Here is a 17,310-nt window from a genome sequence, read left to right as displayed (position 1 = left end):
GATTGAGCCTGCAACTGGGGCATGTGCCCTGAACCAGTGACCTCCTGGTTCATACCACTGAGCCACACCAGCTGGACAAAGGTGGATTCCTAATTTGGCCTTAGCCTTGGGGGAGGAAAGGGGTCAGAGGGGCAGGGACTGCAGGCGGGGAGCCAGGACCCGGGACCTGCTGGTCCCGTGTGACTGGGAAGAAGCTCAGGATAGGAAGTCGGTGCGAGGGCTCTGTCATTCCCGTTGGAGGAGGAGATGTTTAACCCACCCAGCGCTCTCCGGGAGCTCAGGTGGCTGTGGCCCAGCCTGTTGGGAAAGGTCAGCTGGTGCCTGTCGGGCAGCTTCACCTTGAACTTGTCACTCTCAAAGGTCACGGTGACCTGCAGGGGGAGGAACGGTGTCAGGGAGGCAGGAGGCACCCTGGAGCTGGGCCAGGCAGGGCCCGGTGGCTCCAACAGTGCCAGCACTGTCTAGCCCAGGGCTCCCTACCATCTGGGCTCTCCCTCTGACATTGTCCTCAGGCCCCTTTCCCCTTTGACCTCACCTTGACCTCTGACCCTGGGCTGAAGCACAGGTGATCTTCCCATTGCTCCTGCCCCATTGCTTCTGCCCCCAGTTGTTGCCCTCCAGCGAGTTGCAGACAATGGTGGGTTGAAATGGAGGTCCGGCTTCTCTGTCCCCTGGCCCAGATTAATCACAAAGCTGCAGGGGATGGGGGTGGGGGAGAGGGAGGAGGGGAGGACCGGGCGGGGGACAGGTGAGGATTAGGGGCCAGTCCCCGGTAACACAGCTCGGCTTGCAGGCTCTTAGTAAACCACAGCTGGAAGAATCACCAAAGAAAGTTGTTTACTGAGGTCTGTGCCTCAAGAAGGGAGGTGACAACACGGTCAGACTTGGCAGCGGGTGCCACATGCACTAGAAGCACAGGACTGCGGTTCTCTACAGAAGGGTCGCTGGCAGTGACGGCGTCAGGAGCTGAGAGTGTCTATCGTGAGGGAGAGAATTGTCCTTGCTAGTGAAGACCTATCACGTTTGGCCATAAACCGTTGTCAACCTAAGGCGGGGAGCTCCCTGTCCTTAGGGGTGTGCGATCAGGGGTGTGTGGCTTCTGGGGACAATCACTCGGAAGCCTGGGTTAGACCTTAGGAGTTCCCTGAGTGGGAGGTCTCAGACCAGCGGAATCCCACTTTCCTGCAACCTTGAGGGACCCAAGTAGGAGGAAGGGGTGAGTTTTCTCCTGGCTCCTTTCCCGTGCACCTGCCTGTCCGCGCCCCAACCAAAAGGTGATGCTGGTCAGGGCCAGGAAATGCTGACGTTGTTCTGCACACACAAGAGCCTCCTGCTGAGCTGCAACCCTCCCGGTGGATCAATGTCTGCTTCTAATGGAGAGGATGCAAACGAAGCCACTTGGCGCCCCCTGGTGGCTGCCTCTGGTTTAACGTGGTGAAAGGCGGGCTTCCTGCCCCTCAGCTGGGTAAGGAGGGTGGTGTCCTGGGGTTTAGCTTTCAGTACAGGCACCTGGCCCCACAGGGGGCTGGGCAGCACATCCACCTTCAAGCTGGTTGGGAGAATTTGAGATCGTGTGCGTGAAGCCGCACGCAGAGATAGGGCCTGGCACAGACTAAGCAAACTGAGGGGTGACCTTCATTGTGGTTACTTACTGTTAGCCAGGCTCAGGGGGTGCAGCTGGACGATAGGGATGCTGTGGGATTGTACAGGCTCAGCACCCCTGTCTCCACTCAACAAAGTCTGAGGCCCGGAGAGAGACTGGGAGGCGAAGCTGGGGTGGGGTGTGGGTGGTCCCGGTCTAGTGCCCGCTTTGTCCCTAACTGGCTGAGTGACCTGAGGCCAGCTGTGCCCCTTTCTGGTCCTCGGTTGCCCCATCTATAATCCTATATAATAAAGAGGTGATATGCAAACTGACCCTCACTCCAACACCCAAGATGGCCACCCCCATGTGGTCAAAGATGGCCACCACAAGATGGCTGGCAGGGAAGGGCGGTTGTGGGCGATCAGGCCAGCAGGGGAGGGCAGTTGGGGGTGACCAGGCCTGCAGGGGAGGGCAGTTGGGGGTGACCAGGCTGGCAAGGGAGGGAAGTTAGGGGTGACCGGGCTGGCAGGGGAGCAGTTAGGCGTCGATCAGGCTGGCAGGGGAGTGGTTAGGGGGTGATCAGGCTGGCAGGCATAAGCGGTTAGGGGCAAGCAGTCCTGGATTGTGAGAGGGATGTCCCAGATTGGAGAGGGGGCAGGCTGGGCTGAGGGACACACACACACACACACACCCTGTGCACAAATTTCATGCACTGGGCCTCTAGTCTATAATATAAGAGACTTGGCCTAGGAGGTCTTTGGAGAGGGAGAAAAGAGAGGGAGCGGGTGAGATGACCAGGAGAAGAAGAAAGTTGGGAAAGAGTCTGGGTCCGAAGGTCCTCCCTGAGAGGCAGAGAGCATCCCTCCAGTCACACACACTCTCACCCCACCTGTACTGGCTTGAATAGGTTTCCCAAACATCAGGTCCAGCTGGACCCTGTGAATGGAGCCTATTTGGAAATTGGGTCTTGGCTGCTGTAAGCAAGTTAAGACCAAGTACTATTGGGTAGGGTGAGCCCTAAATCTAATAGGACTATTGACTTTACGAAGACGGAGGCAGAGACAGAGCTTAGCTACAAGCCAAGGACGCCACCACCAGAAGCTGGAGGAGATCAGAAAGGATCCTCCTCTAGGGACCTCAGAGAGCGTGCGGTCCTGCCAACACCTCACTGTCAGACCTCTGGCCTCCAAAACTGTAAAAGAATGCATGTGTTATGGCCGACACGGAAACTCACACACCATCCAGTGCTCAGAAGGGGTGGTCTGTGATCCAATTCCCCAAACACAGGATACTGCAGCTCAGAGAGGGGCAGTGACTCATCCAAGGCCACACAGCAAGCTAAGGCACCACCAGGTTTGAAATCAAAGAGTCAGGAACCTCAAAGAGTATTCCTCCACTCAACCCCCTGCACTTGACAGATTATAACCTTGGACAACTTAATCTCCGAGCCTCAGTTTCTTCATCTTTATAAAGCTCAGTAGATGTTAGCAGTTAATGTTATTACTGCTATTGGTATGACTGATGAGCAGCCCTAGCCAGGTAGCTCAGTTGGTTAGAGCATCGTCCTGATATGCCAAGGTTGCAGGTTCAGTCCCCTGTGAGGGCACAAACAAGGAGCAACCAATGAAAGCATAAATGAATAAATAAGTGGAAAAACAAATCAATCTCTCTCTCTTTCTCTTTCACCCCCCTCTCAAATCAATAAATAAAATTTTAAAAAAGAAAATGAAAAAATGTATTACTCACTCTAGCCGGTTTGGCTCAGTGGATAGAGCGTTGGCCTGCTGACTGAAGGGTCCCAGATGCGATTCCAGTCAAGGGCACATGCCCGGGTTGCAGGCTTGGTCCCCAGTAGGGGCTTGCAGGAGGCAGGCAATCAATGATTCTCTCTCATCATTGATGTTTCTATCTCTTTCTCCCTCCCCCTTCTGCTCTGAAATCAATAAAAATATATTTTTAAAAAGAAATGTATTACTGATGAGCAAACTAAGGCTAGAGAGGGGAAGAGACAGGCTCAGCACGGTGCTGGAGGAAGCACAGAGCTTGGGTGCTAAAGGGCTTTGGACACCATCTGTCCAACTTCCTCACGATACAGATGGGGCAACTGAGGCCTGGAGAGAGACCGTGACACTTTCCCCTCGCAACCCCATCCCCATCCCCATCAGGTGAAGGTGTGGATGGCGGAGAAGCCAGCATCCTCACCGACATGGCAGCAGCTCCCACAGGCGGCTCTCAGTGCTGGAGGCCTGGGCTCAGGGTCTCACCTCCCGGTCCAGCTTATCTCCTAGAATATTACACATTAACTCCCCCAAGTCCATAAATGGGGACTTTGGTCCCCTCTTCCCAGGTCCCCAGAACAAGCAGCCAGAAGGCTCCTCACCCGGCCCAGCCCCCCAGCCCAGAGCATCCTCCAGGCTCCCTCCAGCCCAGCCTCCTGCCTCCTCCAGGAGCCCGAGGATGCGGGAACAGAGGGGGACTGGGTGTCAGGAGCCAATCACACAGGCTGTGAGCTTGGCAGGCCAGCCAGCGTCCCTGGTGCTGTTCCTCATCCTTACACAGAGCTGCAGAGCTACGCTTTGTAAAACACTCTACGCTTCTCGTTTTCTATGACGTCAACATTCACGTTAAAGTCTTTTGTTCTGTTTCCTCCCCTTACCCCATGACTTTTCTGATTGTACATGTAAGTTTTTAAAAATGTTTTTATTGATTTTTTTAGAGGAGGGGAGAGAGAGAGAAACATCAATAGGCTCCCTCCTGCACCCCTCTACTGGGGATCAAGCCAACAACTGGGCATGTGCCCTGACCAGGAATAGAACCAGCAGCCTCTTGGTGCATAGGACGACACTCCACCACCAGAGCCACACCAGCCAGGGCTGTGCATGAAAGTTTTAAAAGCAATGCCCAGTGGCCCTGGCCGGTGTGGCTCAATGGATAGAGCGTCAGCCTGAGGACTGAAGGGTCTCGGGTTCGATTCTGGTTAAGAGCACATGCCTGGGTTTCGAGCTCAATCCCCAGTAGGGGGGCATGCAGGAAGCAGCCGATCAATGATTATCTCATCATTGATGTTTCTATCTCTCTCTCCCTCTCCCTTCCTCTCTGAAATCAATAAAAATATATTTAAAAATAAATAAATACAATAAAAGCAATGCCCAGTGGATGTAAAAAAAACAACACACATCTAGAAGTATCTACCACAAAGTGTTAAAAAGTGGAGAAGGGAGTGAGAGGGCTGAGGCTGGGGGTTGCTAGGGATTTACATGCTTTGCTCTCCACGTCTATTCTTGCTTTTTTAACTTCTATTACTTATCGACATGCTCACCACAGGCAGTAAGAGCCATTAATTAAGAAGAAAAACAGCGCTGGTCACTGCCCCACCAGGAGAAACCCGCTTACTCTACTGGAATTGGTGGTTTGCCACGGATTGACACCCTATACTCCCCTCTAGCTGATCCCACTTCATTCAGCAAACACGGAAGCCCACAAATCTATATTTCAGAGCTATATGTTCACGGCAGTGCGATCAGCCACCTCACAGTGCCTAGATTTATTCAGCCAGTTTCCTTCTGCTCAATACTTACATTAATCCTAAGTGTTGGCTATTAAATCTGCTGCTGCATAAAATCTATTTGCACACAAAGGTTGGCTGCATCCTGACAACTTATTCAGGGCGGGTTCCCACAGCAGGATTTTTCGAGAGCCCTGGTTTGGCGAGCCAGAGCCTTTTCCATGAGAGCTGGCGCTGGCCCCTGGGCGGGGTGCTAGGAGGCTGGCCCATGCAGGGCCCTCCTGTGCCAGCCGCTGAAGGGTGGCTGGCTGCCCGGTGCTTACATAGGACACCACCTGCAGTCCCCTGCCCTCCCAAGAGGAGAGCGGTTTCCTCATTTTCTCCACAAGGAAATTAATTCCTTCTCGGCCTTTCTCACAGGGCCATGGGGAAGCCCAAGCAAGATAAGGAGCGTTCAAATGCTTTCTACACAGAAACTGTCGGATCAACAGAAACTACACCTTGTAAAGCTGGTGTTTTCTGATTAGAAGAGTAATTCTAGCTCACTGGAGAAGCTTTTGGCAAGTGCACAAAGTAAAAAAACGTAAAAGGTCACTTGTTTCAGAAAAAATGTTTAAAGACAAAGGACACATTTCTGAATTGTGTACTTTTCTGTGTGTAAGTTTTACATCAATGAATGAATGGTATTTAGGAAGAAAGAAAGAGAGAGAGAGAGAGAGAGAGAGAGAGAGAGAGAGAGAGAGAGGAAGAGAGAGAGAGAGAGAAAAGGAGGGAAGGAAGGAGGGAAGGGAGGGAGGGAAGAAAGAAGGGAAGGAAGGAGGGAAGGAAGTCATCTAGTCCTGGCCGGCCTAGCTCAGTGGTTGAGTGTCGACCTACGAACCAGGAGGTCACAGTTTGATTCCTGGTCAGGGCACATGCCCGGGTTGCGGGCTCGATCTTCAGTAAGGAATGTGCAGGAGGCAGCCAACCCATGATTCTCTCTCATCATTGATGTTTCTCTCTCTCTCTCTCTCCCGCTCCCTTCCTCTCTGAAATCAATAAAAAAAAATTTTTAAAAAGAAAGAAAATCATTTACCCTCACATCTCCAACCTTATTCTCTTAATAATGCCTACCTCTGAACCATTTTTCAGATGGGGAACAAAGGTTCCCAGGACGTATACAACTAGTAAGTAGCAGAACTTGCCTTGTCTACCAACCCATTGCTCAGATGACTATCAAGGCATGTCACACTGCCCTCACTTAGTGAAAGGACCTAAACCTTTTCGGTAGTGGCAGCCTCTGAGATGACATCCCTGGTGTTCACACCCTTGTATGACTGGCTCCCCTTGAGTGTGGCTGAACTCAATGACTCTATTCTAACTAATAGAATATTAGACTATGGCAAAAGTGATGGGATGACCCTTCTGAGGTTAGGTGATAAAAAGTCTCTCTCTCTCTCTCTCTCTCTCTCTCTCTCTCTCTCTCTCTCTGTCTCTCTCTCTCTCCTTTTTTCTCTAGCTCTGGAGGAAGTAAGCCATGTCATGACTAGTGCTATGGAGAGGTCCATGTGCCAAGAAAATTGATGTCTCCAGCCAATTGCCAATGAAGACCTGAGGCCTGCCAACAGCCATGTGAGTGAACTTGGCAATGGATCTCCCACACTGAAGCCTTGGGGTGGCTGGTGTAGCCAACACCATGATTGCAGCCTTATGGAGACCCTGACCCAGAAGACACTGGGCTAAGGCCCACCTGGATTTCTAACCCACAGAAACTGTGAGAAACATGTTTCTTATTTTAAGTGCCTCTGTTCTGGTTAATGGGTTACACAGCAGCAAATAACTAATACACTTTGCCAAGCAATTGGTATCGGAAGCTTGGTGGGAGAAATAATATTCATAAAGAATGTGCAATCTGCGCATGTCCTTAGACATTCTACTATGTTGATCTTTTTAAAGAACCAACTGTTGGTTTTATTTCCTTCCTTTATGCTCACTAACTTTTTATTTTAGTGTTTCATTTATTTTATTGCTCTTTTTCCAGTTTCTCAAGCTGAATGTTTTGTTCATTCATTTTTCATCTCTTTTTTCTAATAAATGCATTTAAGGCTATACATTTTCCTCTGACTACCACGTTGGCCACTTCTGATAGGTTTTGGGATGTTCTCATCAGTATTCCAAATGTTACCCTTGAATCAAGCCAGATGATCAGAAAATTGTTCTCAGAACATAGTAAGTGCTTAATAAATCAATACTAACCAGCAAAAAATAATAATATTAATAGTCTTTGGGTCAAAGTTGGAAAATGAAACATCAATAATACAGGATTGGCGAAGCTAATGATGCTACGAAAATATAAACGAACTATTATGCAGCCATCAAAAATCACACTTGGGGGGCCCTAGCCAGGTAGTTCAGTTGGTTGGAGCATCGTCCTGATACACCAAGGTTGTGGGTTCGATCTCTGGTCCGGTCACACACAGGAGGCAACCAATGAATGCGTAGATAAGTGGAACAACAAATCAGTGTTTCTCTTTCTTTCCCTTCCTTTCTTTCTTTAAAAAAAAAATCAATAAGTAATACAATTTTTAGTCACATTTTTGCCCTCCGTGGTCGTGTCCCTTGCTCATGGCACAGTGTGAAGCGAATAAAGCAGCTACAGAAGCAGGACTTTGTGCTGGGCCCTCACTGACTGTTCATGAGCCTCCAGGCTGCACTAAGAGGCAATGGTGAGGAGCAGCCAGAACAAAGCTGCCGGCGCCAGGAAAGGCATCCCCTAGCTGGCACACAGGGTCTCCCTCCTGTAACACAAACACTTTGACTTTATTCAAATGCATGGGCTTGAGGGCCGCCATGGTAGAAAAGTATAAAATACAGGCAGGCATGCCTTAAAGAGACCACGTCCAGCGGGGGAGACAAGCTTGGGCACAGGAAACAACTAGAAAACAATCCACTGCACCCCAGTGGAGGCTTCAGAAAGGGCCAGGCCCCGGGGCAGGAGGGAGTCCTCGCGTGGACGAAAGAGGACTGGAATCTTCGCTCCTCCACTCACCAGCTGCGTGACCTCAGGCCCATTAATTAACCTCTCTGAGTCCATTCCTCCTGCTTAAACTGAGAACAGTAAGTGTTGTGAGGGCGAAGGGAGGTAAAGCTGGCATTTTGTCACTCGTTAACAGATATTATTTGTTATCACTATCAGGAGCCCCGTGTCCCCCCCTGTGTTGGCTGGGAGGGAGGCAGTCACCCCCACCTGGCACTGCATCTGAGCCCTCAGGCCTGTGGCATGTTCTTCTCACAACCCCCCAGTGTGACTTTCCTGTGCCTGAGGTACTTCTGCATTTGGGCGGCCCCCCTACATCAAAAACTATTTATATATTCTACATGCACATACATGCATACACATATATGTAATTACATTTTACACCTGCATCGAATGAATATATAATGGTTACATATTAAGACATTTTCTTCAACCTCCAAGTTCAGTTCATTTTCTCCTTCCGATTTTATGAGACCTTAAAACACTTCAGTGGCCCCAAAGGGTCCTGGGTCCCAGGTATTGTGCCCACCTGCTGTGCCTAAGGGATCCGTCAGGCTGTGGTTTCTGGTATCTGTTGCCCACTGGCCTCCTGCTGTTGGGGGACTTTGGTCCTGAGGTCTCTCAGATCCCTGCCTATCTCCTCTCCTGTCCTTTTCCTTCCAGAGAACAAACAGATCAACACATCAGTCACATCCGCTTCCCTCCCTGCTCACCCCTCCCAGCACACCCCGGCTCACCCCTCCCCAACATCCTCTTTCAGAGATGACAGGGAACAGGGGCATGGAAAGCACTGAGTTTTGCCTGGCCGGCGTGGCTCAGGGGTTGAGCGTCAACCTATGAACCAGGAGGTCAGGGTTCGATTTCTGGTCAGGGCACATGGCCGGATTGTGAGCTCAATCCCCAGTAGGGGGCGTGCAGGAGGCAGCCAATCAGTAATTCTCTCTCATCATTGATGTTTCTATCTCTCTCTCCCTCTCCCTTCCTCTCTGAAATCAATAAAAACATATTTTAAAGAAAGAGCACTGAGTTTTGGACATCAAAATGGTGAAGTCAAGTCCTGGCTCTGTTGTCTACAAGCTGAGTAGCCAGGGCAAGTACTTGGAACCTCAGTTTCTTCATCTGTGAAAGGGAGCTAATAGTACCTTCCTTATTGGGGGGGGGGGGGAGGTTGAGAATTTTTTTATTTAAAAAGTTAACTTATGTAACCTAGGGGCACATAATAGATTCTCAACAATAAGTAAATAAAATGCATTATTCCTTGCTTCCTTCCTTTGGGAGAGAATTTCTAAATGGGTGACCTGAGGTGTGAAGGCAGGTGTCCAGGCGGACACTCAGGTGAATTTGCAATGAGCAGCAGACGGGACCAGCATCCAATGGCCTGAGCTCTGGCCGGCGAGCACACTCCTTCCCCTGCCCCTGGAGGACTAGTCTTCTTGGGAAGCCAGTGTCCCTCTTCCCAGAGCCCGGGGGGCCTAGGGCCAGATCATGGGGGAGCGAGAAGATGCTGGTGACAAGGGGGCCAGATACTCATACCAGCAAGTTCGGGGCCCTGTCTCTCCTGGACAGAGCTGGGGCTCATGATCTGCGCTGTCCAGTCTCCATGCAGGTCAAATCCCTCCTGTCCCCTAAGTCCTTCTTCAGGTGTGTTAGCCTTAGGCCCCGGGGGGGACTTTCTCTAGGGCAGTGGTCGGCAAACCGCGGCTCGTGAGCCACATGCGGCTCTTTGGCCCCTTGAGTGTGGCTCTTCCACAAAATACCACGGCCTGGGCGAGTCTATTTTGAAGAAGTGGCGTTAGAAGACGTTTAAGTTTAAAAAATTTGGCTCTCCAAAGAAATTTCAATCGTTGTCCTGTTGATATTTGGCTCTGTTGACTAATGACTTTGCTGACCCCTGCTCTAGGGCAATTCACCCAACCTCTCTGGGCTTCTGTTTGCCGCCTGTAAACTGGGAACTGAACTGGAACTGTCACACCAGACGGGGTAGATATGAACCCTAGGGGAGAATGTGTGTGAGGCTCTGAGCACACCGCCGACCCACGCTCAGTGCTGAATAAATGTTTGCTGTTATTAAATATTATGTTTAAGCCTGGTTGAACGTTCAGGCCGCCAGAGCGGATGCCCAGCCCTGCTGCTCCAGCTCTGCGCAGATGACCATCTGTCCTGGGCACTTCCACAGAGCCCAAGCTTCACGCAGCCCAGGGATCTTCCTTGTTGAACCTGATCTCCAAGTTCAGTGGCCCCACTTTGAACCCTGGCTGCTGGCTGCACTCCCAGCTGGCGTTTCTCCAGGATCGCTAGGTCCCCTGGAGCTCTTGGGTCATCCTCGCCTTCCCTAGGACTGGAGGGAGGCCTTGAGGGAGGAAGGAATTTGGAGGAGGAGGAGGAGGAGGGGATGGGCCACAGCCCCTTCGCTGTCCCCTTTCTCCACTCCGGCCCCCACAACCCTTCCACCACCTGCTGAGGTCTTTGTGAAGTGGAAATGGCAACACCTGCTCTCCTGCTCTAAACCCTCCATAGCTTCTTCTCTCCTTAGAATGAAACCCAAACCCCCATCTGTCTGACGAGGCCCACCTGATCTGTCCTGTCCACCTTGCAGCCTCTGACCCCCACCTGCCCCCTAGCCAAGCTGACCCCTCTGTCCCTCGAATTCACCAAGCTCATTCCAGCCTCAACCCTGTGTCCTTGTTCTCGCCACTGAGAACTCTTCCCCAGCTCTTGGCTGGGCCTGCTCATGTTGGTCCTGACACAAAGGTGGGTGGGTGGGTGGATGGATGGATGGATGCCTGGGTGGTTGGATTGAGATCAGCAGCAGGGAACACTCATCAGAGAGCCCAGAGGGTGGGTATCTTCAGAGGCTCTAATCTAAGGACTCAGAGCCCCATCACTTCTTCTCGCCATCCCCCCCACCCCCCCCCCCCAGCATATTATCTGGGCCCTTTAGAGTCTCCTTCTCAGGGTCACACCTACCTGCACACACACTGGGTGCTGGGTGGATGTGCAGAAGAAACACCCGTGTGCCCTGAGGAGGACATGGTCCTGCCCTGGGGTTGCAATCCAGATGTTTCCACCCCATAGATTAGCCCATCAACTGTGAGCAGCCATCACGGTGCAGCAGACTTTGTTGCCCACAGGAAGGCTGGGTGGGCCAGGCCTGGGAGGAGGAACCAGGCCCAGGGCTGGGGTCTGCCCTCCTGAGGAAGGGCACTCCAGGACCATCACAAAACAGAAAGAGCTTCTTGTCCGGCTGGCGTGGCTCAGTGGTTGAGCGTCGACCTATGAACTCGGAAGGAGGTCACGGTTCAATTCCTGGTCAGGGCACATGCCTGGGTTTCGGGCTCGATCCCCAGTAAGGGGTTGCAGGGGGCAGGTGATCAATGATTCTCTCTCATCATTGATGTTTCTCTCTCTCTCTCCCTCTCCCTTCCTCTCTGAAATCAATAAAAAATATATTTTTAAAAGGGGTTGCTTTACTTGTTTAATTTTTAGAGAGATGTTCTCTATGGAAAACATTCCTCTGGCCGCTTATAAAAAGCAGACCACAGAACATTATGGTCTCTTCTGGGCTTGGCATACAGAATCTGGCACATGGTAGGTGCACAAGTATTATTATTCTGTAGTTCATAGCTAACGACTGGCATTTGCTGGACGTTTCCCAAGCATTGGGCCATTGTGAGGCCCCTCTCCTCTCTCCCTCCCCGTTCTTCAGACCCGATGTCCTCAGCCCTGCCTACCAGAATTAGAGGTCGCATCATCAGCTCACCAGAAATGTGTGTCCATTTCCCGGCAAGCAGCCGACACCTGCTTGCTTTCTCAACCCTCACACGTTGCTGCTGGGATGTAAAATGATGCGGCCACTACGGAAAGTAACCTGCCAGTTCCTCAAAAAGCTAAACTTAGAATTACGATATGACCCAGCACTTTCACTCCTAAAGGGAGTTGAACGGAACTGAAAACAGGGACTCGAACAAATACTTGTCCACCAGTGTTCACAGCATTGTCATTCACAGTGACAGAAGATGGGAAACGTGTCTGCCAACAGATGGATCCGTAACAAAAGGTGGTACACACACACGATGGAACAGTGTGCAGCCCTAAGAAGGGCTGATGCATGCCACAACATCGATGAACCTTGCAAACATTATGCTCAGTGAAAGAAGGAAGACACAAAAAGCCACCTACCGTACGCTTCCACTCTCATGAAACATCTACAGTAGGAATAGTCACAGAGACAGAAAGTAAGTTAGCGGTTACCGGGGGCGATGCAATGGGCAGCTATTGTCTTGTGAGCACAGACGTTCTGTTTGGGATGATGAAAAACTTTTGGAAATAGATGGTGATGGTTGCACAACAGTGTGAATGTAATTAATGCCACTGAATAGTGCACTTGAAAATGGTTAAAGCAGAAAATGTTAGGCTATTTGATTTTGCGACACCTGTAAAAAATTAATAGTGTGATATACCTATTCCTAATGACCATGTATGGATACCATGACAGTGAAGAAGGCTGATAGAAAAAAACTGCTCATTTAAATATACACCGAGTGGCCAGATTATTATGATCTCTGAATGCATAGTAATCTGGCCACTCAGTGTGTATATATAGATATATAGATATATATATATATATTAGAAGCCCAGTGCATGAATTCGTGCATGGGTGGGGGGTCCGGCCAGCCTGGCCAGGGGGGAGGGGACATGGGCAGTTGGCCAGACTGCCTGCTGGTCGAACTCCTGGTTGAGGGGACAATTTGCATATTAGCCTTTTATTATAGGATATACACTGAGTGGCCAGATTATTATGCGTTCAGAGATCACAATCATCTGGCCACTCAGTTATAGTGTTGGAGGAGAGCTCTACTGACACCCTGGGCTGTCAGGAAGATGGACAGGTGGGTCCCAGAGCAACTTAAGCCTGAAACATCGTGGAGACAAAAATGGCAGAACTGAAGCTGCCCTACGTCGGCCACATCCTGAGGAGGCAGGTTCTTTGGGGATGGTAATAACACCGAGAAAACAGAAGGCAGCAGGACCAGAGGGAGACCAGAGATGAGATGATGGACTCCAGAAGAGAAGCCATCGGCACGAGTGCACAGGCGCTGAGCAGGGCTGCTGAGGACTGGACACGGGGGACGTCAGTCCTTCACAGGGTGGTCAGGAGTCAGGGCTGACCCATGGCACCTCTCACACACTTACCAAGAAACATTGAATTGTACGCTTTAAATGAGTGAGTCCTCTGTTGCATGGATTATATTTCATTAAAGCTCTTTTAAAAGTCAGAGCTTCCCTGGAGTTCCCAACACCAGCTTACTTCACTTGTTTTCCGTAAGCCCCTTCTGGAGTCAGTGCCAGCCACAGGTGCGGCCACCGGCCAGGGTGTGTCCAGGAGGTTGTGGCAGGGGTAACCTCCCTCCAAGAGAGAAAGCCTTTGCTGCCTCCTGCTGGCCACTAAGAGAACAGTCTAAATCAGGAAGAAAAACAGCTTGTCAATTGCGAGGCATCTACCCCAAAAAAGTGAAAAATTAAGGTGCACGTGACAAAAAAGACACTTCACAAAAGTCAGAAGGCTTTTGCAGGAACAGCTAGTCTCCCCAGCCGCCAAGCCGCCCAGAGGCACGCCCCTGCTCACGCTTCTTTCCCAGCATTCCATGTGCCACACGGTGAGAGCATGCCGAACACACGGTTCCGCGCCGTTTTCTTCTCGGAACCATCTATCTTGGAGGTTGTTCTGTGGAGAGCGGCTACAGTGTTTGGACAGGTTCAAGCCTTGGACTGATGAGAGAGCACAGTCCTCTCATGGCCACGTGCAAGTCCCAGCTTGGAGGGCAGAGCCCTCCCAGCACAATGACAGCCAACAGCTGTAGTTGTAAGCTTGAACCTGTGGTCCAAACACGTGGCCCCACGTGCCTGAGTGATGTGGGCTTGATAGAGATCAGGTGCATGTTATTGAGTAGGATCAAAACTCATGAGAATGTTGTAAACATCTTGACCACGCCCTTACTTTGCCTCGTGGCATCTGCTATAAAATAAAGACACAGTTTGTGGGCGCTGTCGCTAGCTCTCCATCAGAGAGAGCAGCATCCCACCCAGACCCAGCTTTCTTCTCTTGTCTGTCTTTTCTCAATCCTTCACCACCCCCTCCCAGGCTCACCGAACCTGGCTGAGCTGGCGCGGCACATAAGGTGCCCTGGGGCTGAGTATGCCATGGCCGTGCCGGCTCACCATATTGTTCCATATCGGCAAAGCACATTGTCTTTCTGAAGCCTGGGTCCCACTGATCTGAGATCCAACGAATGGGAAGTGGAGTTGGACACACATTTAGTTTGAGTTTGGGGTGTAGTTACTTCTAGGAATAGTTAGGTGGTTCCTAATCTAAAGAATAGTTTCCAGCCTGGCCAGTGTGGCTCAGTGGTTGAGCATTGGCCTATGAACCAGGTCATGGTTCGATTCCCCATCAGGGCACATGCCCTGGTTGCAGACTTGATCCCCAGTAGGGAGCGTGCAGGAGGCAGCCGATCAATGACTCTCTCATCATTGATGTTTCTATCTCTCTCTCCCTCTCCTTTCCTCTCTGAAATCAATAAAAATATATATTTTTAAAATAATAAAGAATGGTTTCCAGAAATACTCTAATCCAGTGGTTCTCAACCTTTTTAATGCCGCGACCCTTTAATACAGTTCCTCATGTTGTAGTGACCCCCGACCATAAAATTATTTTCGTTGCTACTTCATCACTGTAATTTTGCTACTGTTAATGAATGGTAATGTAAATATCTGTGTTTTCCGATGGTCTTAGGCGACCCTGCTAGCGGTTCTCAACCTGAGAGTCTAATCACTCGCACCCCCTCTGCTGATTCACCTGGTGTCCTGACATAAAGGTGCAGGGACAGAGGTCACATCACTATGTCAGCACAACATACATCCTAGGCTCCCGACATGGGAAGAATGTGGCCTTGGAGGAGAAGCTAGGTCTGCATTGCATGGAGCCGGAAGCTAGTCTCGGACACGGAAAACTACAGGTGGAGGACTCAGCTCCTGCTGGCGCCTCGTTACCACGGAACTCCACGCCACTCGGAAGACGATCAGTAACACAGCAGATGTCGTTATCAATGCACCACACAGTAGGTTCTTTTCGTTGGGGATCAAGTGCAAAACAATTGAGCAGATGCCTCTGTGTAGGACAGGGCCGGTAGCAGTACCGCAAAGAGAAAGGATACCTGTGCGTGACGTCGAATGTTTTCTAGGTCACGACACGGGGTTGTGTGTCAGCGTACAACACATTCTGTCTTGACAGAATCGGCAGCTCCCGAGGAAACCGCACGGAAAATGTGGCTTTCCCCAATTTGACATTAAAAATTTAAGGTTTACATGACATTATCAGTAACAGATTATGAAGCTGAGAAAAACCTTTCTAAAGTTGAAAACATTTTTAAAATATCACATACATATATGTACGTATGTTATTTTTTTTTTTTTCTGATTTCATAGAGGAAGGGACAGGGAGAGGGAGATAGAAACATCAATGATGAGAGAGAATCATTGATCAGCTGCCTCCTGCACACCCCCCACTGGGGATAGAGCCTGCAACCCGGGCATGTGCCTTTGACTGGAATTGAACCTGGGACCCTTCAGTTTACAGGCCCACGCTCTACCCACTGAGCCAAACATCTTTTTGATTAAACAGGCTAGAAGTCTGACTTTTTTTTCCTCCTTAGAGAAAAGATAGTGTAATCACTGCTATATGAAGAGTATGCAGCCCAAATTGTAGGAAAAAATGCATTCCAGTGGCCTGTCAAGTAGATAAGTAAAAATGTCTTATTGTTCTGATTTTATTATTGTGGCACTTGTCCGCTTTTTAAAGTTTGTAATTTACAGAAATTTCTTTTCTCACTCTAAATAAATAGGGGACTTTGCCTGTGTGATGCAGGCCCCAGGAAACTTGAGTTTCCCTGGTCGAGATGTAAAGCCCTTTCCTACGTTGGATGCCCGTGCACTGAAAAGCTCTGGACTAGATAAGTGATCGCCAAGACTCCTTCCAGCTCCGGAATTCTCATAACTTCGGGAAACACGCCCTGTCCCCTTCCTCCCAAGGAAGTCCTTTCTTGGAGCTTATCCAAGTCTTTCCTGCTGTACTTGGAGTCCTTTTCCCTCGGGAAGACAGGAAGACAATGCGCCAGTGTACAGGGTTCCCAGGGGAGAAATGAGGACAGGAGCAGAGAAAGGAGTCGAACCAAAGCCCCAAACCTAGGGAATAGAATTGAGAACCTCTCCCAATATAACAATAGTAATCACCATTTGGAGCTTTCTTTATTTAGCCTGTATTGAGTGCTTATTGTATACTAGTAAAAGCTATAGAGATCTTTTCGCACCTGTATTCTAGGTGTTCTACATGTTATCCCTAATCCTCCGCAACTAAGGCTCAAGAGGTGAAGTGACTTGCCCAAGGTCACAGAGTTCAGCTCTCTCTTGCCACGCACACCTTTCCCTCCAGCATGTCATACTTCCTGGGTTCCCACACACTGTCCCCTCATCTTAGGGAGCAAATTCCTCCTCCTTCTTCTTTAGTTCCCTGCTCCAGGGCGCCTCCTCTCTCTCACCCCTCCCTCTGCCCCAACGGTGACTGATCTTGCCCTCTTCTGCAGCGCTTAGAACATACCTGTACGGGCCCTGGCCAGGTAGTTCAGTTCGTTAGAGTGTGGTGCGTTATGCCAAGGTTGAGGTTCGATCCTCGGTCAGGGCACATTCAAGAATCAAACGATGAATGCATAAATAAGTGGAACAACAAATTGATCTCTCTCTCTCATCAATAAATAACAATTAAAGAAGAAGCAAAAAGAAGATACATCAGTGAACCAAACAGGTGAAATGCCTTATTCTCATGGAGCTTTCATTCTGGTTGGGGAGAGAGACAAAAGCACGAAGATGAAAGGCGGAGATGCGTGCTAAGGGGAAAAGTTCAGCAGAGAAAGTGAGTAGGGATCTGTGTTGCAGACACCCTCCCATTGAATTCTCACGACCAGGTTTCAGATAAGAAGCTTGAGAGACAGGGCGGTTGAGTGGCTTGCCCTGGGCCATTGGGTTTAGACAGCAGTGAAGGCAGAATTTGAACGCAGGTGAAATGAAATCTCTGCTGTCTTCAAAAAGTGACTCCTGACAGTGTCTATGCCCCAAACCAATGCGGTAAATGTGGTTGTTTTATTTCTGTAATAA

General features: G+C 50.0%; 1 protein-coding gene across 1 annotated transcript; it reads right to left on the bottom strand.

Annotated features, from left to right (window-relative positions):
• Positions 1 to 42: 42 nt before the first annotated feature.
• Positions 43 to 4,243, bottom strand: LGALS2 (galectin 2; the record flags this gene model as incomplete). Its single annotated transcript, XM_079775496.1, is given in 5 exon segments — positions 43 to 371; positions 536 to 601; positions 604 to 638; positions 641 to 693; positions 4,239 to 4,243. Coding segments are annotated over 5 exon segments (441 nt in total). The 3' UTR covers positions 43 to 89.
• Positions 4,244 to 17,310: the final 13,067 nt, after the last annotated feature.

This window comes from Cnephaeus nilssonii (genome assembly GCF_951640355.1).
Source record: "Cnephaeus nilssonii genome assembly, chromosome: 6".
NCBI lineage: Eukaryota > Metazoa > Chordata > Mammalia > Chiroptera > Vespertilionidae > Cnephaeus > Cnephaeus nilssonii.
Note: the sequence above shows the minus strand (reverse complement) of the source record. Positions and strands in the feature narration are given on the sequence as shown.